The sequence below is a fragment of the Rhinoderma darwinii genome, chromosome 4 (assembly GCF_050947455.1).
Source record: "Rhinoderma darwinii isolate aRhiDar2 chromosome 4, aRhiDar2.hap1, whole genome shotgun sequence".
Lineage (NCBI taxonomy): Eukaryota > Metazoa > Chordata > Amphibia > Anura > Rhinodermatidae > Rhinoderma > Rhinoderma darwinii.
Genome location: NC_134690.1, coordinates 387,430,206 through 387,457,084, shown reverse-complemented (window position 1 = coordinate 387,457,084; position 26,879 = coordinate 387,430,206). Strand labels below are relative to the sequence as shown.

The 26,879-nt window shown below is 41.0% G+C and overlaps 1 protein-coding gene across 3 annotated transcripts in view; it reads right to left on the bottom strand.

Annotated features, from left to right (window-relative positions):
• HHAT (hedgehog acyltransferase) overlaps positions 1 to 26,879 on the bottom strand; it is a 261,528-nt gene that overhangs the window by 113,027 nt on the left and 121,622 nt on the right. For all 3 annotated transcript variants that reach the window (XM_075864591.1, XM_075864590.1, XM_075864592.1), the window contains exon 9: positions 14,058 to 14,093. In XM_075864591.1, the coding sequence (XP_075720706.1) occupies positions 14,058 to 14,093 (36 nt within the window). The remainder of the gene's footprint in view (positions 1 to 14,057; positions 14,094 to 26,879) is intronic.

Here is a 26,879-nt window from a genome sequence, read left to right as displayed (position 1 = left end):
ACATTGAAGTCAATGGATGACTGATACAAACTGATATGCCATCCATTCCGTTTAACAGATCCGTTTTTTTTTTGCACATGCGCAGACTAAAAATGAAGGCATGAAAGAGGCAAAGATAAAAACAGATTCGTTAAAAACGAAGTATAACCGATGACAAACTGATACAAACGGAAAGAAGAGAGTCGGTTTTTTTACGGATCCGGTTAACTGATCAGTCAAAAAAACAAATATATCTTACCTTCCCTTGCATTCAGTCCGTCTGTCCATTTTTTTATTTTTACTGCTAAAATGGATGCCACAACGCAGATGTGAACGAAGCCTAACAGATTATTTTGTACAAATATTATTATGTGATCTGGATTCATTCACTGTTTTTGATAATGAAAGATGATTATATTTTTCCCCCTTTATAAATAGATACAATGTTGAGTTTTGCTGGGTCCAAATTTGTCAATGTATGGTCACTTTTCAACTCCGCACATAGGATGAGGCATGCATAACAGGCTTCTCCAACTTTTTCTTCTGAGGACTCACGAGTCAGACCATGGTAACATCTGGGCCAGACCAGACACCCCTAGAGGGACATGCAGAGTGTGTCCTGTACCTGCCACAGTGCCCACAGTACCAGCCACAGTGCCTCCCATGACAACTATTATAGTACATTACTTACATTCTCTACCTCTTATGCTGCAAGAAGAAAGTTCACCTATTACCTTCTGCTCCAGACATGTCAACTCTCCCCATTTTTCCATGAGTCACCCTATTTTTAGCCACCCTTACCAGGTCACCCGGTGATGTGTAATTTCTACTCGGTTGCCAAGGAGGAAGGCAAAAAAACAGGGCGCAGACGCAGGAAAAAAAAGTTGGCCATTATCTAATAAATTAATTCATTAATTAGATAGTGGTCAGTAAACTTACCCTCCTCACTACCGGCTTTTGTTCAGCTCCAGGTGCCACTGCACTGGGTCCAAGCACCATCCAGCATCAGGACGTGGTATACAGCGATGCACACAATGACCTGAGGCTAAACGGTGTCAGGACCCAGTGCAGCAGCGCCTGAAGCTAAACAAGAGCGGGCAGCGGGTAGGGTAAGTAAATCCATAAACATGCTGTGACCAAGAACCATAGGAGTTTGAAATGTGTAAGCGTAAGGAAACTTGAATTTTTTTCTGGACTGGCACATGAAACATTTTTACCAGCGAGTGCCGAATTCAGATGTTTTTGGATCGTTTGAATTTGCTGTGCTCCATGCACTTGGAAATAAGGATTATGATTAAATTTGCTGGGCATTCAAAGCAGTAAGCTTTCAATATTATTGTTTTGAGGATAATCATATAGTCTGGTCTGGAGTCTGAATATTTTTTTTTCGTCAGATCTGAGGTCTGAATATATTTAGGGGTATAGTCTGATGTCTAATTTTAATATAGGGGGTCTGAGTATATTTACCCATATACTTGTATATAAGCCGTGGCCCTCAAAAAGGCCACTCCTATTTTTGTAGTGACCCACTACTCGAGTATCATTCTGTGAAGAGCTCTCCCTGGTTGACATCTCTGCTGTTCCTGTGTCGATCAGCACAGGAGAATTTCTTCTTGAAGTGATCTGTTATAGATCAATTTTGCCTGAACAGATGAGTCATGTGTTGGGACAGTGGGACTGTCTTAATGAATATGGGACATTTAGGGGGCATGCTGTGCCTCATCAAGAATTGGGTGGTGCCTTACCAGTGAGGGCCGGGCTTACGGTTTGAGTAGAACTATTTTAATAGGGTATGTCCACTTTGGAAAAACATATTACAGTTTAGATAGATACACGATGTGGCCAAAAGTGTGTTAACACCCCTTATCATTACTGATGTTTTAAGGCATTTCAGCCACACTCATTGGAAACTGGTGAATACAATCAAGCACACAGCCATGCAAGCTTCATAGACAAACATTGGTGGTAGTAGTAGTATGGGTCATACTGAAGATCTCAGTGATTCAGTGGCACGGTCATTGGATGTCACAAAAAAGTTTGTAAAATATGTAATCTGCTATATCTGGTCCGGTCACCTGTAAGTGCCATTATTGTGAAGTGCAAGCATCTAGGAGTAACAATAGCTCTACCATGAAGGGGTAGCCACGCATACTCACAGAGCGGGGCATGAAAATTCCTATCCTCTGTTGTATCACTCACTACAGAGATCCACACAGCCACTGGAAGTGACATCAGCACCAGAACTGTGCGTCCGGAGATTCATGAAACGGGTTTCCATGGTTGCTGGACACAAGCCTAAGATCACCATACACAATGCCAAGTGTCAGCTGGAGTGGTGTAAAGCATAATGCCATTGGACTCTGGAGCAGCTTGTTCTCTGGAGTGATCAATCACGTTTCACATATTTCCTGGAAATATGTCATAAATGTCGAACATAGGAATACGGCTCTGGACTATAATACGGACTGTCACACAAAATCAGTACAGGATAAGTAATGTAATTAATTCGATTAATTCTACCCGTAAACTGTATATGATTTTGAAAAGCGGATGTACGCTTTAAAGAAGACCTGTTATCACATTTTCCTTATGAAATACGACACAGAGTAACTTTAGGGGTTACCTCTCTTCAATTTATAAACTATATTTCCTGGAGCTTTCTTTCTCCATTTCTAAGGGAAGAACGGCCGACACTGTGGTTTTTATATGCAGTATCACATTGCCGTTATGTTCAGATTTCGGGTAGTGTTGCATTGTGGAAAACCAGGCAAAGCCGCAAAACAGCAGCAAGAAGCAAACATTGTCAAGTTTTCAAGTACAAAAGGCAAATAAAAATATTTACGGATCTAGACGTTGTGATTTTTCCTCCGAGTTGTATGGAGCCATAATAGGAAACACACAAAAGTCTACTGGACGCTACTGTACCTTTGTATGCTTCTAATTTCTCCACAATATGGTGGTGTGAGAAGTGCCCTTAGGTGGCACTCAGCGTGCCTCGTGGTAAGGAGACTTCGTATGCCTCCATACACGTCCATGAGCACAGCCCTGCTGTGTGCATGATGCCTTAAACGGAACCTGCACCCATTCACTTCAATGGAGCTGCGCTGCAATACCAGACACAACCCAAGGAGACATGTGGTGCTGTTTCTGGAAAAAAGCAGTCGTGTTTTTCTAATCCTGGACAATGGATATGCTATTCTGATTCCTGCGTTCTCCTCTATAGTTGTGAACATTGATGCTTTATGCGGGTAATTTATTAAACAATCTACCAGTTTGCGTAGAAAAGTTGAATTTTGCAAAAAATGTTTTCAAAAGTGGGTGAGGTTTAGCAGAAGAGGGTGAAGTCATCCACGGCCCAACACATTCACTATCATTTATACTAGAATCCTAGTATAGAAGAAATCAACGCCAGATCATAACTGACGTAGATTTCCCTTTTTGGGGCACAGACAGCAGAAGACGCAACAAATTTATTATGAGTCGTGTGCTTCTTAATAAATTAGCTGCATCTTTCTCCTGCGGGCTTCATACTAAGACTGGCATATGGAACGCCAGTCTTAGTAAATGTGCCCCTATGTGTTTAGTGTTTTTTGTTCGTGCCGACTGCCTTCTGAACTCTGATTGCTATAGGAATTCTGCCATCCAGAGTCTTATTGTTCTGCTTTACATTACTGAGAATTGATATAAGATCCAGCTGGAGCTTGTGTTAATGTTTAAGTCCAGACCTTTATTACTTTATATAAAATTCTATAAATATATTTGAGTATATGTATTATTTTCTGCCAGTTTTACCCTATATGTCAATGTGAATGATGGTCATTTGTGGTCACAACTGAGATTCAATGTTTTATAGTTGCTTACTTATCATGTAATAGGCTAAAAACATCTCCGCCTGGGGCTCCTACAAGTATAATTTGCATTGACAGCAGGGAAGATTTCAGTGCTCAGATCTCCCGATATAGTAATGTATATAATTCTATTAGGTAACTCCTGGCGTTAGAGGATCTGTAGACTCCCTTGTGGTTATTTCATAGGCGAAAAATGGTCACGTCCTCTTTCCCGATGTCATGACCAGTATTTCCCTTGCAACAATTTTTGAAGGACAAATGTTAAGTACGTGACTTACAGGTGTCCAGTGGCAGCTACAAAACACAATGTTTAGAACATAAGAATTTCTTGTACTATCGCAATCTAATACAAAATGTATATCAATAATATAACAATTGGCAATGAAAGGCTGGGAAAAATCCTTACAGTACAGTATAGAAAAAAAATAAACCACACCAGCTGGCTGTACTTAAAGGGGACCTGTCACCTCTCCGGACATGTCTGTTTTAGTAAATAATTGTATTCCCCCTGAAATAACAATTCTGGAGCATCTTTTATTAGAACTGTACGTTGTGTCGTTCCTCTAATATTCCCTCTAGAAATGTATGAATACATTGACAACTGGGTGTTATCAGCTGGGGGCGTGTACCCAGAAAGTCTGACATTGTCCAATCACTGCTCACAGTCTCAGACTGTGTAGGAACACACCCCTTTGGCAAAGGAAATAGTAACACCCAGTTGACAATTTATTCCTAAATTTCTAGAAGGAATAACTGAGGAACAGCGCAACACAGAGTTCTATGAAAATACGTTCCAGAATTGTTATTTTGTGGGGAATACCAAATTTCTTTTACTAAAATAGACATGTCAGGAGAGGTGACAGGTCCCTTTTAAAACTGCTATCCGAGACTTGAACATGCAGCCGGGCTGCAGGAGTCGCCTGAAAGTAGAGCCCCATGGATAGAGAGAGTAAGTAAAACTTTGGGGGTGAAGTAGGCACCTCCACTCTGGGCACAAGTAAATAAAGACAAATGAGGATATTTGATGTGGGTTGACAAGAGACATAAGGCACTTAACCAAATTATGGCAATGCAATTTTCTGAAAATGGTTGTGATGTCATTCGCCTACAGTTGATTCAATGGCCCCAGCATTTATGACCATACAGATGGCATGTGTAGCCAGATCTCTCAAGCGGTGTGAACGATTGGCTGAGATAGAAGTTGGGATAAAAATCCAACTAAATAACCTATTACTTATATCTCTCTTGAGATTGGTAAGTAAGGGTGTCGACAAACATGAAGACAAACACCGGACTCTACCTAGGTTGCTGGATCCAGTAAAAATAATTTGTTGATTATGGACCCCTTTAGTCCATAATCAACCAATTTAATTTTGAACAACTTTTGAATAGGGTTTTATTAAAAAAAAAAAAATGGTACTTTTTGAGATACAGCTTCTATGTATCCTGGATACATAGAAGCTGTATGTTGTGGTCAAAGCCGAATCCGTCAGGTCAGCGGGACTGATGGCTTCATTGATCGCTGGTTCTTCGTGTGATCTAGCTATTATCAATCACATCAAAGTTCATAAACTTGGATGTGATCTATAACAGGTGGATCCTGCATATCAGAGACACGCAGGACCAGCGCTCAACGAAGGCGTCAATCCCGCTAACCTGATGGATTTGGCTTTGACCGCAGGATACAGCTTCTATGTATACAGGATACAAAGACTCTGTATCTCAAAGAGTAAACATTTTTTAAAACAAAACCCAATTCAAAAGTATCAAGACCCAAACTGAAGTGACGGGACAATGGGGACAGGTGAAATGTGTGACTCTTTCTCTAAGTATCATAGAACCAGGCACTTTACAATATCATCCCAACATAAACAGTACATAATGTGAGACAGCAGAATCAGAAATATAAAAAGCCAAAAAAAACAAAAACAATCATTAAACGGATGAAACTTTTTGTTTTATAGACAAAAATATCACTTTCTGAAGAAATTCTCGCTTTAAACTATAAAGATGAAAAAAGAAGGGGGTAACGTCTCATCTATGAGAAAAGAACTGGGCAGAAGGAGGAGATGTCATGTGTGCTATTTGATCACAGCGCATTCAGTCTACATAGTCACAAGTGTCACACTAATTAGAGACCGTCGTTTTATCTTGTTTATCGGCGTCAAAGAGCGAGAAGATGAGCAGTGATTTTTCTTAACTGAACAGGGACTTAATTTGAAATGAATACCATTTTCTAAAACCTCTATTCGAGAACAGGGAATCTGAAGACCTGAAATGTGCTAGTCATGGTGTCAGACTTAGAGTTACATACCAATAGGTGAGATTATCCAGTATAATCAGTCAAAAAAAACTAAAAGGCAATTTCCTTTTTTCTAATATCGATGTCTAGATTACCAGTTAATAGGGTAACTAAACTTCCAAAAAACTTCTGACATGTCATAGTGACACGTCAGAAGTTTTGATCGGTGAGGGTCCGAGCACTGAGACTTTCTATTGAGCCATTACACCAGCTGCTCGGCTTGCTGAGAAAAGTCAATAAGAAACTAAGCGGCTCCACGATCACCCAAGCGCTTCTGCGTTTTAGCAATCGGTGGGGATCTCTGAGCTCGGACCCCCACCGATCAAAACTTTTGACATGTCACTATGACATGTCAGAAGTTTTCTGAAAGTTTAGTTACTCTTTAAAATGAACCTGTCAATTACAGTAAAGTTTTAAATGTAAAAAGAGGGAGCATCCAAGTATGGAAAGAAACATGCCATTAACTGGCAGAGTTTACCAGCCCAGCAGCATAAATTTTACCCAAAAGTCTTGACCCTGCGAGAAAATCATCAATAAAGAAGGATAATTGAAAATCAACAAAAATCTTTAACAATGCATTTCAGGTCAAAATCTGTTAAAACACATTTCAGATCATTATTATTTCTGTTTTTTAAATTCTTTAAGAGCAAGTCACCAAGTCTCACTCATAAACAACATAAGTCTCACAGGACACGTGCATATGGCTAGGCGATCCCTACATAGGGTTAAACACCACCAGAGTACAGGAGAGAAGTTACAAAATAGAAACTCCAATATATCATACTTTACAACTGAGAAAGGAGAGTCAGACACTATTTAAGAGGTTCAAAACAGGTGGCCCAGAGAAAGAAGAGCCCCGACGCGCGTTTCGTGTTTGCCCGTGAAAAAGCTGCATCTATGGGTTAGGCACATCAGGTTACTTTACATTGTTTGGAACTTTACTCAGTCTTAGCTACACACTGTTTTGAACATCTTTAGATACTACTATTTTAGTGTCTGTATTTACTATTTGTCTTTTTGTCCTCATGTGGGTTATTTAAGCTAGACTCTTTAGCTTTTGCTCCCCTTTGTATACCCGATGTTACCTGCCTCTCATTAGTACCAAGCATGTTTCAATCCTAAACTTATGTACTAATTACTATGATTTTGCTGTGATACCAATTTGTACATTTGTGTGGCCCATGTACAGTCCGATCTTATTTTTGGATCCTCTATATATTTTATATCTTCTCATTGTTCAAATGTTATTAATAAAATTTGTGTTTTTCTAATTTTCGATATAAATAGTGTCTGACTCCCGTTGCTTCAATGCCTGAGCGTTGTTGTCGTACCCTAAGTTTGTCTTGCAAATGGTCTCCTAGTGTTTTCCAGCTCCCAGTGTTCCCTGTTCCTGTATCCTGTATCCCGTGCTATCCTGGTCATGCCGTGCTGTGCTGTATGCTACGCCTGTCCTGCTACTCCACGCCTGACATCTACCTGCTGCCTAGTCCCAGCCGAGCCTGCCTTGCTACTGTCCGAGCTGCCACAGGTACCCTATACGAACTATAGACTCTGACCTGCACCCTGTTAGCCAGCTGCCATACCGCCAAGGCGGTACGGCCCAGTGGGTCCACGAACCCTACGTGACAGCCGGTAACTAGTTGCATCACAAGGTCACCGCGGCCAGACGATCATTATCTCGATAACACACAGTAATGCGTTGAACGGTAAGGAGCTTAGTATTTAAATTGAGGCCAATGGTTATCCTGATGTTTATGCCTATCACTAGAACAACCCTTAGGAAGCAGGTTGTTTTGGAGATACAGTATATGTGGGGTAGGGTATGCTGTACAAACCCGCTTGCCTGATATAAGGGTTGCCTTTTGATGTCACATTATGGATTATGGATTTATGAACATTTTCTATTTGCAGCACTGTTCTATTTCTATGTTATATTATATGAGTTTTTGTAAGTCTAGCTTTGTGATTGTTTGGGGTTCTATACGTGGTGTCTGATCTTATTATGGATCCCCGTCTAGTTCTAGTCTCTGTAAACAGATTATGAAACATGTTGCTTCAATTAAAGGGTTACATTTATTGATAGATATTGTTTGATGTGAATTTCTTTTGTGTTGCTTTTCTTTATTTTGTTTTCTTGAATGCTAGTGGGATAAATGTTTACACTCCTTATGTTTCTTTCAGAGTGCCCCCCTTTTTTTTTTTGTTCTATTATTTGTATATTGGTCCACATGTACCTTATCAAGAGTTTTGTACTGAAGCCGGACCACTGTACGAGTGTGTGTCCAAGTCTGGTTTTGTGTTTTTATTTGTTGTTAAATTTGTGTATTTCTTGTGTCGAATTGCAATGACGGTGGCTCCTGCCGGGGGATTCCCGCCACCGGTTTGCTCACATTCCCTGTCCTGGTCCCTCTGCTGCTCGCGGCCACTGATGCTTCTGCTCTGCCTCCCATGGCTCCTCCTCCTGCTCTCTAACACATGTCCTATAAGGCGCGTGCGCTACATGGCTTTCTCAAAAAGGACCAGCGTGCGCACGCGCATTCACAATCCTCCCCAACCAATCCTGTTTCCTGCGAAGGCTCCTGCTTGTATCCTGCTACTGGATAACAGTCCGCATCTCGTTACTTGCTAGCAGTTCGTATCCTGCTACCCATTACCAGTCTGAATCCCGCTACCAGTCTGCTTCCTGCTACCGGCTACCAGTCTGTATCGTGCTACCAGCTATCAGTCTGTTATCCTGTTAACTGATACGACCCCATGGCCTATTACCTGTTGGCAATCTGTGTCCTGCTGCGAGCCTGAAGACCTACTATCTGCTACGAATTGTGATCCCAGATCTATACCTGCCTGCCACGGTATCATCTGCCAGTGCCTGTACCAACGGGGTATTTCGCCGTGTTCTCCTTGTCTGCTGGGCCAGTTGCTACTCACACTGGGACCACCTCAAGAGGTAGCAACCTGGTAGTCTACCCAAATCAAAGTTTAGATCCTTGTATGGGTGAATACCGGGGAGGCTACTTTTTTTTGTGTTGCTTTTCTCGGTATATGGTATGCAAATGAATAAAGAAATCTGCAAGTATTTCCTTATAAAACAAGTTCATTTTCTATGCCGCAGTAATATTATCTTCTACTTTGCACTTTCATGATTTTCCACAAACAGTGCACTAATTACAATACTTTGTATAGGAAATTCAATTAGTTTCCACTGGGTTTATAAGATTTCTATTTTTAGATGTTAAATATTGCTCCCGGTTCCTTACGTCAGCTGTGTATTATTTGTAGCCAAATAAACATTCATACAAGCTCCTCCAGGTCATCTATCTTCTGCGTTATAGTCTCTGAAGAAGTTGGATTGTTAAAATGATATAACAAAAAGGCTCTTATGAAGTTGTTCAGCCTCATAATTCCCAAGGAAGATAATGAGTAGACGCACAAGAAATTTTCTTTTTAACTAGAAATATATTACCAAATGTCTTTTTTTTATATTCCATGTAATGCGCAACGTGCAGCTTTATTTAAAGAGGATCTGATGTCTACATTGTGCCATGAACTTGGCTTCCATTCCTGCCAACCATACGAACAAGGCTAAACATACCATAGTGGTAGACCATGCAGCTGCTATGGGACTCTTAGAGAGAGGGGGTCCATTCATGATTGGTCCCATTCTCCTTGCTATTGGGTAACTGCAGTGGGATATTGGCTCAAAGTTATGGAGAGGGGGAAACAAACATCAGACCCTTCTGCCCTGGGTAGCAAAACCTAGCAGAGGCCCATTTTAATCATTGAAATGGGCACCTCTACCCTCTATGTAGGCCAATGCATACAAATAGTATTTCTCTAGAATGCCTTATGTCTTATCTTTGGTTCTGCAGACTTCTCAATGGCGTACTTATAATTGTTATGATTATATCGATCTACCCTTCTAGTTGTCTTCTTCCTCTGTCCTCTCAACTCTTCCAAGAATAATCATACTATCCAATGAGACAGGTTTTCTCAAACTACATTAAAAAAATAACATAAGTTAAAGGGGTTTTCGACTACCTGACAACTGATGACCTATCCAACGGATAGGTCATCAGTATATGATCTGTGAAGGTGTGACATCCGGACCACGCACCGACCAGCTGCTCCAGTGGCCTGCAGGAACCGGATGTCATTGCACAGTGTGCAATGTATGGAGTCGGAAGCAGTTGGCACCGTACATAGCATAACGGTCGTGCTGCAGTACTGCAACTCTGCTCCTATTTACTTGAGTAGGAGCAGAGCTGCAGTACTGCAGCTTGTCCTCTATTCCGTGACCAGAGCCATCTGCTTCTGGCATGGACGTCTGGTACCCGGCTGCACCGGACCAGCTGATTGGTGCATGGTCCAGATGTCGGACCCCCACAGATCATATACTGATGACCTATCCGGTGGATAGGTTATAAGTTGTCCGGTAGTGGACAAACCCTTTAAGGGTATGTAACAAGCTTAGTGTACTACCATTCTGTTCTGCCTATGGGGACCTCAGTGATCCCTTCTATTGGAATGTAGTGCTCAGTTCTACCTCTAGAGAGCGTTGCAAACCCTTCTATTGTTGATTCGGCCCATCAGGGTAAAATGTGTGGAACAGACACCTACGTATTGTTAATTATAGTGGATTTTTCTGATCAGCTATTGTTCTACCCTGAATTTAGCTTGTTTCATAGGGATTCTGAGTCAAGTTTGTTTGTTAAAGATTCTAATGTTTGACCTCAGGTTAGTTTGACTTTTTTTTTTGCCCCACTATATTGTGTTTTTGGCTACTGTATGTCTCCCTACTGACCCTGGCTAATATTTTACTATACGAGACTCCTGTGTCTACTGGCAACTACTTGCCAACTACCCGTTTTCACTAACATTATACAGAAAATCAATGGCCGGATAATCAACAAGTCCTGGGGCCAGCAGGGAATTATTCCTGAATACAGGAATATACTTGTGTAACAGACACCAGTGAGCACTTGGCGAGGTTATTCCTGCAGAACTTCCATTCACAGCACTGATTTTGTTGGAGTAGGAGGGCCATAGACTATGCTGGGTCAACATAGAACTTTTTATTTTTACGATTAATATTTATTACTAAATTCGCCAAATTAGTTAGTCTGGGGAAACGTGAAGAAAACTCTCAGTAGCCTGGATTACATATTTTTCCATAGATATAGAGGTCTGAAGTATTCTTGGCCAACAGGGTGGACAAAGAAGTGTATGGGACTATTATTCCAATATCCAGTAGCAAATACAGGTGAGATTGCGATCACGCCCAGGTCCTTGAGCCTAAGATGGTCCACTGCTTGTGTTGGTAAGGAGAAGAGGAGGTAGCTGTGACTAGGTCAGGTTATGTATGGCCATGGATTATAATTATGTGACATGAATCCTTGAAGAAATAAGGTTATATGGCATGCTTGAAACATATTAGGAGCAAGTCTATTGGCACGGGGCAGTGAGTTCCACAGAATAGGTGCAGCACAAGAGAAGTCCTGCATATGGGAGTGAGAGGATGTAATGAAGGATGATGAGAGCCATAGGTCACTTACTGAGCAAAGAGCACAATAAGGTTGGTAGCTGGGGATGAGAGCAGGGAACTATGCTTACCCTGAATATACAAACATAGGAATTCCCCTTTAATTCTCTCAATAACAATTTCCTATCCTATTGCTAATTTGTGGAGATTTTGAAGGACAATAAATACCCTCAGTGGTACGGACACAATAAATGTGGCAGAACCTAATTGCAAAAATGTGCTAAAAAAAAAATACTGACTTTTTGCTACACTTCAAACACCTTAAACGCACTAGTATGAAATATAGTAATTAGCCCCAATTTCACGATTCCATTATAGGAAATTGCAGACCTGCTGATATCTGCACAGGAAAGACATTTCTCAGACATCCAGCTGATATGGACATTAAAATAGCAGTCCCATCTTTCAAAGTACTCTGCTGGTGCGACAAATACGATGAGTACCGGGGGAAAGAGAAAACACAATAAACCTCTGAGCTCCTGATGATATGGTTCTTTGCTAAGTTCTCAGTTAATAGCCACCCGGCAGCATAAATTGTGTCCTTAATTTGACACGATTTTTACCTATTGTCCCATTATTAGTACGGGACGTAAAATTACTCGAGTGGATTGTACAATACCAGTTAATGCATGTGTGTCAATAGACAGAATAATCTAGAAGATGCCTATAGAGGGTTAACATAGTGGTTGCTGCAAGTACCCTCTTTACAGTCCACTGACTCAAAATTTTAGGGGGTGGCTGTACACTGGATCATTAAAGGGGTAGTCTCATGTAGGCAACCAATTTTCTTAAGAAAGTTGCCTCAGCAATCAAATACTCACCACGGGTCTGGTTACTGGAAAACCCAACGATCAGCTGTTATCTCTGGGGCAAGCTGCCGCTGGCCTTAGATTTCCCCTACAGCATATAGTATTTCATGCCGGCCACAGAAATGAATGGCCAACTATGTAATACACAGGTCCACCTGAGTAAGAGTCACTCTGACTAATATCGGCTCTTGTAGGACGGATACCACCGGTGCCAGATGGACCCCATTGACTAATAATAGGTCCATCGGGTTCCGCCATGGTGTCCATGATTTATAATAAAAATAGACATCTGGTGATCTACTGAAATAGAGAGCTCTGGATGAACATCTGTGATTGCAATTTATAGGGACTTTACTTTTTGCAGTTGGATAAATAGCAATTCCCTCACATAATTTTATTATAGGAACCACGCCAGAAGGGCTATAGGACCTTTTTTAATTCAACATGCTTGACTTGTAGAACCAGGAGCAGAATACAAGTATTTGTAGAATCAACCTAAAGCGATTTTCAAAAAACAGGCATTGACGGTATATCATTAGGGTGTGCCATCAATGTCTGATCGCTGGGGTCCAAATGCTGAAACCCCACTAATGCTTAGCGGAAAGGGGCAGAAGCCTCTTAGACATTTCTCTGAACCTGTGTTGCAATTCCTACAAGTAGTTGGGTCAAAAGTGACGTATTTAAGAAAAAAGTTATTTACCTAGGGTTGCGGCCTCTTTATTTGAGGCATTGGTGGGGCCCCAGCAATCGGGCCCCCAGTGATAAGAATTGAAGGGCACTCTAATGATATGTCTTTAGTAGGATAATCCTTCTAATTAGAGGGGTTTTCCCATGATCATAAAAGCCTGATTGTTGAGGATTTCGCCCGCTGTGATTCCAACCGATCTAGACAACGAGGGTCCCGGAGTGCCCTATGTGAATGGAGCAGAACTGCGCATGATCGGCCACTGCTCCATTCACTTTCTATTGGGCTGCCGGAGATAGTTCACATCCCCTACATCTTTAAGAGTGGGATCGATATTACAAGAATTGCCTCTACCTGCATAATTTACTGATAAGACGTATTGTATGTATTAATATGTCAGCGCGTCACACTACATACAGATCCGCCAGCTGTCGGCTGCAGATATGTAAAGTATCTACTGAGGGAATCTATGGAGGGGCTTCATAAAAATGGATCAGTTTAGTGATGTGAATCGTAGCGTGCGCTAATTCCTGACTAGACAAAGAGAACTGTTCCATATTCATGTGTTGTCCCGGCGCAGCGGCTTTGTTGTTGAGGTGTGCGATGACAATTAGACAGTGATCGGTCTGTGATACAATTTTACTTAGGAGTTTGGCATGAAATTGTGACTGTTGCTTGGAAAATGATACAATAAAAAGTAATGTATTTTACTGTATCCATAATAAACTAATAAACTGAAGCATGAGCTTTTTTCATGCTTTGAGGCTCATTTAATTTTTCAAGACTGAGAATTGCCATACATTTAGGCAAATCCGACCCCTTTCAAGCTTTTACTTAAACACGAAGTCAAAAATTTACAGGTAATGAGTGATTGTATTTCTTATTTTAGATTTACCTGACGAGAAAACGGTGCAGGCCGACATCGAAACACCTGTAACCAAGCAGAGGAAGAAAAATGAGCATCAGAATAAAACATACGAGTCTTAAACATAAAGAACCCAATGAAACACAGACACAGAAATACATAGAACTGACAAGGAAAAACGATCCAAGCGTCAGAAAATGGACATATCATACTTAAAAGGGTTATCCCATGAAGGACATTTATGACATATCCACAGGACATGTCATAAATGTCAGATAGATGCGGGTCCCACCTCTGGGACCCACACCTATCTCCTGAACGGGGCCCCCTAAACCCTGTTCTATCTTTTTGTGCTCACGCTGCCTCCTGGCCACTTACGGATTACATGGTCAGGAGTTACGGACACAGCGTAGAATGTAAGCTACACTGTTTCCATAACTCTTATCTGCGTCTTACAGTGGTTATAAAGAAATATTTCCCACTTATCTTTGTGTAGCTACAAATAAAAAACAATCCCCCCTATGACAGACTCCCATAGCAGCTGGCCCCTTGGTAGTGCCAAGTCCAGTAATTGCCCATATAAGCCAGACACTTTGAGGATTTTTGCCATATTAGGGCCCGTTCAGTAGTGTGACAGCGTTCCTACAAAGTGCTATCACTTATACCGTAATCCTAGTCACATAGTAGTGTCCATGCTGTAGTGTTTGCCAATATAATAATGCAAAAGTACGAGATATATATATAAAAAATAAAAGGGTGACATTTTTCTGTCATGGACTGCTCTTGCATTGTATCTGCCAAGCCAAACAAAAAGTGATATCAAATCATGAGTACAAGTTACATAATCGTGCCTATACCGTATCACCAGTCACATAGTAGCACCCATGAGGTAAAACCAACCGCAGCATGTGGTAGTTTCCAATCTAGTTTATAAGAGGTTGTTCACTTTAGGAGGTGGTCAGATTGCGGGTACCCCAAGACTAGCTGATAAGGTGGGAACCTTATTTTTAAAGCCTTGCTATTCTCAGGGAATGTGATGCAATACAGAGTGCCCACTGAAATCAATGGGGATCATTGGTTTTAATGGAGCCTAGTAGTCCTTCCAGTCTTGAGGGTCAGTTGCTCTAACTAACAAAAGGGGGTACAAAGAATGAACCCCCTATCAGCTTGTATAGTAGTGTAGTATTACATTTATCTTTTCGCCTGTGGAATTCCTCCCTGCACTTCTAAACCCTATACTTTACCCTGAATTAGAAATGCCCGATAGATAATCCTAATGAGTTTGATAAATGTGATAAATGAGGAGAAGAAAAAGTATATGATCCGGAGTATATTATGTTATGAGCAGTGACAAATGATGAGCGGGAATGAGAAACTGGTCCGTGATGATATGTGATCATGTCATGTTTCATATATCATCATTTATATTTTTATGGAGCACAGAAATCACAATTCCATTAAAAGGGAACCTGTCACGTTGAAAAATCAGTCCGATCTGCCAGCTTTATGTTACTGAGCAGGAGGAGCTGAGCAGATTGATATATAGTTTTGTGGGAAAAGATTCAGTAGAACTTGTAATTTATTTATCTAAACCCCTTCTAATTCTAGGCTTAGGAGTCCAGTGGGCGGGTTCACTCAGTGATTGACAGTCTTGCCTGTATAAGTGTGCATAAAGGGATAGCTGTCAATCATTAAATAAGTCCACTGGAAAGCCGATTAGAAAAAAGGCAGCACAGCGTTCACCCGATCGGTGGGGATCTTAGTGCTCGGACCCCACCGATCAAAACTTCTGAGGTGTCAAAAATGTTTTAAAGTTTAATTATCCTATAAATTTAAACAACTTAAAACTAGACCAGGCAAGCAGAAGATGCCCCAAACTCATTATAGTGGTGCCATGAAAACTGTTTTGCTAAGACACACGCCTTTTTTAAAACTTTTAAAAACTGTCTAGTAAAGCGTAAAAAGCATCTAAAAACACACAATAAATCTGGCACAACGCACATACACTAATTTTTTTTGTGCAAATGGAGCCCGAATTGTGAAGCAATTGTAAAGCCCCCCCATTATATGTAAGGCTAGACAGTGCTATTTGTTTCTATTACACACTATAGTGTGTAATATAGGATAGCACTTGGTATGATGGTACCGGGGATGAGTATAGGTCTATATTTATTAGACAGATTTCGGCTTGCCCTTCTCCAGCTCGACCCTGTATTATATTGAAGTGCTGAGGTTCTTCTTCTTGTCTGAACACTTGACCACGTGCACCATGAGTCCACTATCCGGAGCTGTGTTTGCTGTGCTGCTCATATCCATGTACTATTATAGGTCATGGATTTGACTCCTTGACATACAAGCCATAAAGAGTTACATCAAAGTGAAGCTTTTTCACCACAGCAATAGAAGACTTATTGCACTCCATACCAGTCAACAAGAATCACATAATGATAAACTAATGTAATGTTCACTGAAAAATGGAGAAAGGGCTCTAGTTTATTGGCAACCGGAGTCTCACAAAGATCATGTCATGGTACTCCCATTGCATGGAACAAACAGCCATCTAACTTTAGTCTAAACCTGACCAAAGGATAAGTACGAACACCCAACGATAGAAACCAGAGCGCCCCATTTCTCTAAAGCAGTGATCTCCAACCTGTAGATCTATAGCTGTTGCAAGACTACAACTCCCAGAATGCCCTGACAGCCGCAGCGTGTGAAGACATGCTGGGAATTGTAGTTTTGAAGCAATTGGAGAGCCACAGTTTGGAGACCTCTGTTCTAAAGTATTTGCTAATATGATGTGACATGGGTCAAAAAGTGGAGATTTCCATGCGACTTCTACAGAGCAAGTCCGGAGACCTGTTAACGCCTCTTCGTGTTACTTGAATAAATGCTGCAGAGCATTGGTGTCTAATAATGGTCAGCTACAGAAATGTCAGAAGATTAGACCGGAGGTGGTTACTGAGCTGGGACTCAAGAAGTTTCCCAATAATTAGGGCTTCTAATAAAGTTCCCACATTTCTTTTGAAGTTCCAAAGGGTTTTAGGTCATTATCAATGGCTGTAGCCTAAACTTACAAACTCCCACCATTGTAACCTGCTGATGGTATACAGTGAGGAAATGTTTGGTGTACAGATATAGTGCAGAGGTCCCAGTGGTGAATGCATCAAGAAAAATCAAGCTCTTGTCTACCCCATAAAAGCAAAAATATCTATATCGGACTCCGTAGACCAAAGAGCAATGGTTCACTTAGGCGTTTCGAGCAAAGATCCTGTCATAGAAAGTAGCAATAACTAAAAGGGTCTTTGGCCGAAATGCATAAGCAAACCATTACTTTTTAGTCTATGGGGTCTACATTTTTTCTTTTAGAAGAGGAGGGCTGGATTTTCCTAGATACATTTTAAATAATATCTTGATAACTAAAGATGGATATAAATGAGATAAAAATACAAAAATAAACCTAATAGAGAGCAATCACATAAAGTCAGAGTAGCCTGAGGACTGTGAAACGGAAAGAGAGACAGAAGAGACACAAATGGAAGACTTGATTTTGTTTTTGCTTTGTTTTTTTTCTCACCCTTTGCATTGGAATATGGCATAAAAAAACTGGAATCAAAAACAGAGTCAAAGGTTGAAGCTCCTGGGGCCCCAATGCTAAATCTGCTACAGGACCACTCACCTGTGCCACTTATATTACTGGTGTCTTCTAATGTGGCTGATGGGCATTTGGGTCCCCTCAGGCTCTATCGCCCCGGTGTGACTGCTATCTCTGTACACACTATTGTTTCGTCCTTGATTAAAGAAGACACCAACTGGTTGTCCCTTTAAAGAGATTTATATCGCATCCAAGAAATCCTTTTACTCTTCATAATTTAACCATTGAAAATGTATTTAAAATAGTTTCTACCCCAACTAACATCAATGGTATCTCTTCAATCTAAGTCCCCTGGTATAGAAGCGTCAACATGAAAGATATATTAGACTGCCAATTACCTAAGATGACCAGAGACATAGCAGTGATGTGGAGGGCGAAGTAGCATGTATGAAACGAGGATCCCTCATAAGCTGGAGTCCAATAATTGTGCACCTTTAGGTCTATGTGTATTTCTCACACTTTGTCCATGGATCTAAAGAGCCGAGTGTGCGACACGTTATTAAAATGATAATACATAACTCGAAACCTCCACAGATTTCTTTTATATAAGGCCATCACTGGACCATAGTGGTGGGTACTTCGTAAAATACTTTATATTTATCGTGGTTTCTAAAAAATATAATTGCCTAATGTGTTATTTTCAAAGTCAATCCAAAAGTAATGCCGTGCTTCTGCTATATGCTCTTCCGGTTTAATTACTATATATTAAGGATCTATCAAAGGAACAATCCAGCAAAACTGATGCATGTTATTTCTAGAGCAGGGCCAGAGGGGGCGGTGCATGACACAGGGATTCCCTCTTTGGTGTTATTTTTATCTATTTGTCATGCTCCTCCCCCTCAAGCCCGGTACTAGGCATAACACAGTGTATTGTTTTTTCCTGGAATGTTCCTTTAAAGCATGTGAATGTAATGAAAGGGTTCTCTTCATCATAGATCCCATGATGTCATAGTTGTGACAGTGAGTGATGAGAATTTGTGTACACTGCTCCAGAATATGTTGGCGCTAGACAAGCAGCAGAAATACATAAATTATAGTAAGGCTAAAACATTTTTAACCTATTATCATCCGGTACTGATCAAGACGAAGGCAAAGCAACTCCTGTTGCCGGTGGCTCTGGCCTGTCTGACATATCTCTTATGGATGTACATTTGGACACTGAGGATTATGTTTCACACTCTACAGACATAAATCCAAACAAGCTCGTCTCTGTATAGTTAGTGGGAAGAGAGAGGGAGGGTTCTCGCACTGTGACTGACTGCCAGGCAGGCCTGTGAGAGGGAGGTGGGGTAGACCCTTTGAGTGACCATGTGACAATTAGCCCCTTGATAGAGATAATATGACTGATGCCATAGACAGCTACTTCCTGTCACAGAAACAAGGTAGTTGACATTGTTGGCCCCGAAGATATTTTCAATCAGTTTGACTCAGATGGCATCCACAAATCAGACAACCCCATTACACTTCACAACATATGTAAAATGTTACCGATATGGGTTACCATACAGTGCTAAAATAATAACATAAAGCGCAAAAACACAGCTCCCTGTATAAGTAATCTAATAAAAGTGCTCATCAATGTCGAAGTATTCGTGATATAAATTAATATTAAGATCCGGGGTGGTCCCAAGTCTCAGGTGCCAGGCCATCTGAGTCGTCGCCTTTAGAAGGCGTGCCTGATGCGTCCTGTGCGACCAAACAGGTCAGACACCCACCCGTAAGGCCGCCTCGCCGAGATGCTCTTCTATGCAACGCAATTGGCATAATGACTAGTGGTCCCACAATAGAGATGTTCCAGTGTCATCAATGCAGGATAAGCATTAAACAGAGACGCAAATGTGTTTTATTCCTCCGCCTTCGTGGTGAATGCAGCGAAAATCATCTCAGTAAATATTATTTTTCCAGTAGAATCCAAGTCAATTGATTTTCCGCACGTTGCACATCATTGAAAATTTTTCCTTTCATTTGCAAAGACCCACTGAATAAATATTTCATCCAGGGAAATCAGTAATCTTGTTATCAGAGGCTTCTTAACCCTGATACATATCGGCCTTTCAGAGACTAGAAAACTTCATAGAAAATTCAATTGCTTTTCATCGATTCAATAATTTCTGCAAATTCCCACTGTCAGAAGAGCGGAGTTCTTTTTACAGATTTGTTTTATCACTTTCATAACGTCTTCAGCCAATGGCAGAAATGATTCCAGCTGGAGCGAAGGATCGTAGTGTTCTGCGTCCTCATGTTTAATTCTTAAATTGGGTGATAATGGCCCCTAATGCTGCCCAGTGTTGTGTAACAGATCTTTACACACAATACAAATACTACATCTGAATCTAAGAATATAGTGCGATCTAAAGAGTCTAACGCAACTACAAATCAGTCTAAAGCATTTTAATCAGTGAAAATACAGTATAGAAGAAAACGTACATTTTGTCCAGCACAAATCTCATGCTGCTTGATCTGCTCCACACAGTCAAGGGGTATTCCAACCAAATACATTTATGGCATTTCCAAAAAGTTCGGACTGTCCCTCCAGAGTACTAGAGGACCCTTTAAGAGGACCAGGCTCTGACACAATAATGGGCCCCGAATACAACAGTGCCCCAAAAATCCAGAAGTTAGAACCCCATATGTAGCTGACTTTGGAGCCAATCATTTGCCACTAGAGTCTATTTCTTACGGGATGGTTCAGTAATAACCTATTAGACCTTATTAACCTAGTGCCCATTTTCTGTAAAGTTGGAGGAAGGAAATTCAGAAACATTTCCTTTAGTGGGCTAAAGGAAACCCAGTATAATGTTGAGTCATTGTCTCTCCTCCCACCCATCTATCAGGAGTATCGTATTCTTGAGACCTTATCATTCACGGTAAAAATCTCAGTAGCAACCAGTTTCCCAACTAACACCATCACATAATTGGGAAGGTCACTGTCTCCCACAAGACCAACACACTCTTCTGCTGCTGCTGTGATCATTTCCTCTATCTAAATTTCTTGAAAGTGTTTTATCAACACCCACTTCATGCATCCCTGTCTTCACTAGCAAAATGACATAGGTGGATACTGGATATGTCACGGCATTATACAGAATGATATTACACTTTTCACCTGATTGATTATTGGGTGTTCTATTCCCTCTCACACTGGGACACAGTCCCTATTTCATGTAGCCATGTCCTCACTGATGATATTGACAACTGGACAGGTCACTGCGTCCACAAGATAAGCACAATACTCTCATGCTGCTGTTATCATTCCTATCGTCTGATTGGATACACAGTATAGAAGATCTACTAGGCAATTCTGGCACAAATTGGGCAAAAACGGTGAAGTATGAGCGCGTCAAATGTATGTGTTTTAGACACTTCTTGCAGCTGACAGTTTTGAAAAGTGTTCGCAAAAAGAAACAAAAGCGTAGTGGTAAAATGCACCAAACTTATTAACGTTTTCACTGCAAGGGTTTGGACATTTTGCACCTCTGGTAGCCAGGACAATTTTAACACATTTAGTACAAAAAAAACCCTAAATGACAAAATAAACAATCATACTAAACCCCCATAAATATATATTCTCTGAAAGTAGATACCTGGCGCATTGTCAAAATGCCACTCAGCACTTTATACACATGGGCACCACCATGCAATTATGTGTCAAAGTGCAATTTTTCATAAAAAAGGCATACAAATTTTAATTTGTAGCTACAAGTGGGGCCCAAGTAGAAAATTAGATACACGACTTCTAATGTGTGCAGAGTTCATACATAAAATGTACTGTATGCCTATGTCTACATGCATATATCGTCATAAAATCACCAGAACCGAAGAGACCAAAATTCTGGTTTTAAGCTGGAAATTTATAAAACGTAAAAACCTATAAAATACAGGGATTACAGACCTTGAAAAGCAAGTGCCCCCCCCCCCCCAACTCTATATATTTCTTGGAAGCAGACAGACAATCTCAAATTTGCAGTTGTGTTGCGGCTGAAACGTGTGATTCTCGACCAATACGGACAGTGCAAAATGTACAGTATAAACTTTATTGATGATGGTGTGTGCTACAAGCACTTGGTGCGACTTGTTTGAGTCTGTGATTCGGACACTGGTAAACTTCCGAGTCGTACATGCAATAAATGGCCTAATTGGGTGCAGATGGGTGATTAGATGAGCTATTGTTCATTATCTCACAATTTATTTATTTTTTGTTTAAAAAAAAAGCACCCCTATATGTGACAATTACAGAGCAAGTATGCTTTAGGATTGATAAGGGAGGGTGATGACATAAACAAAAGTTCCTGTCACCCTTCTCCCTCTGGTCATCTAAAGCCATACAGGGACAAGAGGAGGATCCCAGATTCTCTCTCTCTCTCTCTCCCTGCATTCTGCTTGCACCTCACTGTTGCCGCCCATCTCTTCCTCCACACGGGCTGAAGTAAGAGCTGCAAAAATATGCAGCTCCCACTTCCACTTGCTCTAACCCAGGCTAGATCGCAGTTAGAACTGCCAAAATATTGGTATAACGTATGCCAGGCATAAGAAGATTGTCTAACAGGTCTATGAAGTTGTGCCAATTATATTATACTGCGTGCAACATTTGAATAAATTAGGACAATTTGCTACTTTTTTCCTTCTCGTAAAATGACGCAAAAATAAAGATAAATCTCCCGCAATGTTCTACCTCTAATACTGCCCAGTCGCATGCATATTTTGTGTGGAGAGGTCACTGCCTCCTATAAGATCACCACACTCCTTTCCTCCTGCTGTCATAATTTCTATGATCCGATTGACTAAAGGGTGTTCTATTTCAACCCCAATCAAGACATTGACCCTATTACATGCAGGCCTGTCCTCGCTGACATCACTTGAGTGGACACCTAACTGCCTCCCACAAAATCAGCACACTACTCTCCTGCTGCTGGCATCTTTCTCCTGATTTTATTAACTAATAAGCTTATAGACAATCCAGAGTTTCAGAAAGAGTAAATGCTAGGCCTTAAAATGGATGATATCTATGAAGAATGTCACTGGAGATGACACTTAGTAACTTAACTGAACTAGAAAAACCAATCCAACCACAAACACAATCAACATAAGTTACCTGAAGAAGGAGAAGAGGGCGAGAAACACGTCTCCAGGGCAATGTTTTCTAATAGATGATATCGACAATACAGGGATCGGACATGTTGGATTTCCACATGTTCGATCATTTTGTTTTGCCAGGGGATAAGCCCATTATAGAGGTCGCCTATTAAAGAGGAGTCTGGAAGCCACTTGCCTCCCTCTCCCCACTGAAATAAACATGCATGCTCAGACAAGATGAGCATGAATGTTTATGGGGAAGTTTGGGGAAATAGCGGTCTGCAAAAAAAATATTCTGTCGACAGCTATAAAAGAAAGAGAGAACAGCAGCACAACACACCTCCAGCATTCATGGAGGGTAATGCTACCAACGCTTCATGCATCCGGTGCACACAGTATGGGAGTTGTAGTCCATCGCCTCCAAACAGACATCAAAGAAAGGAAAACAGCAGCACACCTGTATTGAAGGTATCAAAAAGGCACAGGAAGTTTATTTCACCAGCGCAGCGACATTTCGACCCTAGTGTGGGTCTTTTTCAATGAAAAAGACCCACACTAGGGTCGAAACATCGCTGTGATGGTGAAATAAGCTTCCTGTACCTTTTTGATACCTTCAATACACATGTGCTGCTGTTTTCCTGTCTTTGCTGCCGACAGCTTCGTTATGTTTATGTCCAGCCTAAGCTTTACCCTTGCAAGTCCTTTTTGGCAGATTACTACACTTGACTTCTAATCTAGCTGCATGCTTGTTGACTCTCCAAACTATTGCTATCTATTTAAGTACTGAACTTGGCCTGTCACGTTACTATTCCTGCTTGATCACCACAAAGAATAAACCTTCCTCCAGGCTGTTACATAGACAATAATGAAACAGCTCCCCCTAGATAAAACTTTGAATAAAAAAATTGTTAAGGGGAAACTGTTAGCAGTTTTGAGCAAGTTGCATGACCGAGAAATCTCTGTTCTAGGCCCCATGCACACGACCGTGCCCGTAGTGGCGGTTCGTGATTACGGGCACAGCAGGCCGCATTTGTGGACCGTGCTCCTATTATAAAGTACGGGAGCACGGTCAGTAAAATGAAAAAATAGGATGGTTTCTACGACCCGGACACCTTTCAGTAAATAGAAATGAATGGGTACATAATTACGGACCGTAACTACGGACGAAATCTAAGGTCGTGTGCCCGACTGTCCCCGGTAGCCGTAATTGCAAGTGTCCCTCTCTGCTCTGAGTGACAGCTTTAGTAGTCTCCTGATTGGACGCTAGAGCAGTCACTCAAAGTAGAGGGGAGGGGTTGGCAGAGCTCAGTGAAGAGAGCCCGGAGCACTACACATGAGAGGGCCTCCTCCGTGGCACTTGTGATCGCGCCCCTGGGGACATTAATATGTAGATTTATCGGTCATGCAACTTGCACAAACGAAACCACAAGTATGGTAACGCTGCTTTTCCCGTCCTGTCAGCAATTTTAAGGGGTCAATTTTGTTTTAACGGTATTATACCTCTTAATTAGACAAAACTAGATTTTCTTCTTACCTACACACACAAATGGTCATTGGACACTGTAGGATTGTCGCTTTGTTCCCACATTATGTTAAAATGAAGTTGCAGTACCATACTTGACCACATGGTTTGCAATTAAGGGCAAACTTGTCTGAGTAAATAGAGCTATCATTCAGTAGACATAATACACTGCACTAAAGTGCCATCTAGTGGGTGATATATTTTTTATCTGCAAAATTCCTATGATGCATCATGGCACGTAAGACTGCAGAAAACAGAATAAGATTCTGCTGTGGATGACAATTTGCTGCTTTATTTCTGTGTTCAAAATCTATGGTGAAACAAGAATAATTCTGAGGTTTCTGTCCTGCCATCTAGTGGCTACCAGTAGTACTACAACTTCTCATTAGAAATTGCTGGACCCTATTTGCATTTGAATCACCTCGAAATAAAAATAAGAAATGTGAAATGCATCCTGTATTATATAGTCTTAAGACAATAACCGGGAACAAGAAAAATGTGGACAAGTTTGTCGTTTTTGCCAACCCAAACTCTTGTTTCACTTTACTCACTACAGTAATGATGCATTATTACTTGCAGAAATATGTAAAATGTTAATGGATTATCTTATCAAAACATCCCCTGTCCATAAACCCTATTAGGACATATGAACATCATAGGGAAGGGGGGAGCTTGTATGAGCAGAAAGTTTCTATGTAATAGCGGCTACTGCTAAGGCAGACTCGGCCCCGGCATGTATTACAAGGTCGCGCATTAATATCAATGGGCGCATGCCATGCTACATTGTATAAATGCTGGGTAAGCAGGAAAAAGGAGTCTCCGCGGGCGCTGCTGCACTTCAATGGGACCAAGAAGGACACGAATGTTCGGAAATGATGATAGGAAATGTACGATAACATAGGATTTATTGATAATATGACTACGCGTTTCAATGCCGTACCGGCATCTTCATCAGGTCATACCTTTGCGGTCTTTCATCCGAAACACCGGTCTCGGGTCCCGGCAGCAGCAGCACCTATATTTCTCTATTGCTTTTTGTCATCCGTTACCAGGTGAGCATTGCTCTTCATATTTGCTACTCTTCCCCTGGGTAACCTGCACCATGTGGCGCCGTGCTTTCTGTTTTTTCTCATACATTGTATAAAACATCTGATCGCCAGGGTGACTGTTTTTAGAGAAGGAGTTGTCAGGATTACCCTCTAAGTTTGTTCCATGCAGAGGCTTTATTAACTTCTTTTAGACTCAAAAAATCTAATTGGTTCTCCTCTTGGAAAAAGCTGATTACGAAGTCTCCCCCTGCTCGACCCCCAACGATCAGCTGTAATCTGTGGGGAAACCTGGCAGCAAGTGTTCAATTTCCCTACAGCGCCACCACAGGGGAAATTAAGCATTACACAGTGCCTATACATATCAAAGTGTTGTCCATGTAATAAAGGACAGGATGGGTCCTCCAGAGTAAGAGACGCTCTACTGTAACCACTTTCCATTCTCGCCAAATGTTAACCCCTTAAGGTCTGAGACAATTTTTTATTTTCCTTTTTCACTCTCCGCATTCCAAGAGCTATAACTTTTTTTTTTCCGTGAATAGAAAGGTGTGAGGGGCTGATCTTTTGCGGGAGGAGTTGTGGTTTCTATTGGTAGCATTTAAAGTAACATATAATATACTGGGAAACTGAAACTGCGGGCTGAAATTGGTAAAAACTGCGATTCCTCCATTGTTTTTTGGGTTCCGCTTTTACGGCTTTCTCCGTGCAGTAAAAATGACAACTTACCTTTAATCTGTGGCTCCATATGATTATGCGGGATACCAAATTTATATAGTCTTTTTTATATTTTACAACTTTTTTTTTTAAATACTTTTGTTAAAAAAAAATATAGTTTTGTTTCACCACATTCTGAGAGCCATAACTTTTTAATTTTACCGATTTGGATTGAGCAATGTGAGAGGTCATTTTTTGCGGGACAAGATGTAGTTTTTATTGGTACCATATTTTGGTACATACCACTTTTTGATCACTTTTTCTTAAAAAAAATTTGAGAGCTAAGTTGACCAAAAAAAAAGATTTCGGAGTTTTAAATGTTATATTTTTTACGGTACTCACTGTGTGCGTTAAATAACGCTATACTGTAATAGTTCAAACTTTTACGGACGGAGCGATACCAATTTTCTTTAATTGTTTACAATACTTTGGAGGAAAAACGGCAAGTGTTTTTTTAAACTTGAAATATTTTTTTTCACAACTAAAAACTTTATTTAACTTTTTTTTTACACATTTTATTAGTCCCCCTAGGGAACTTGTACCAGTGATAGTCAGATCGCTGGTACAATACACTGCAATACTAATGTATTGTAGTATATTGTAATTTTTACAGGCTTCTAACAGAGGCAGAGTGAAAGCAGACCTGGGGGCCTTCATTAGGCCCCTGGGCTGCCATGACAACCATCGGCAGAGGGGGGGTGCGATGAGCTGTCAGAGGGGGTTGCTCTTTTCAACGCCTCAAATTCTGCGGTCGTGATTGACCGCAGAATTTGATGGGTTAAACAGCCAGTAGTCCTGTGTGTCAACGGTAAAACACAGCTGACACCAGCAGCGTATGGAGC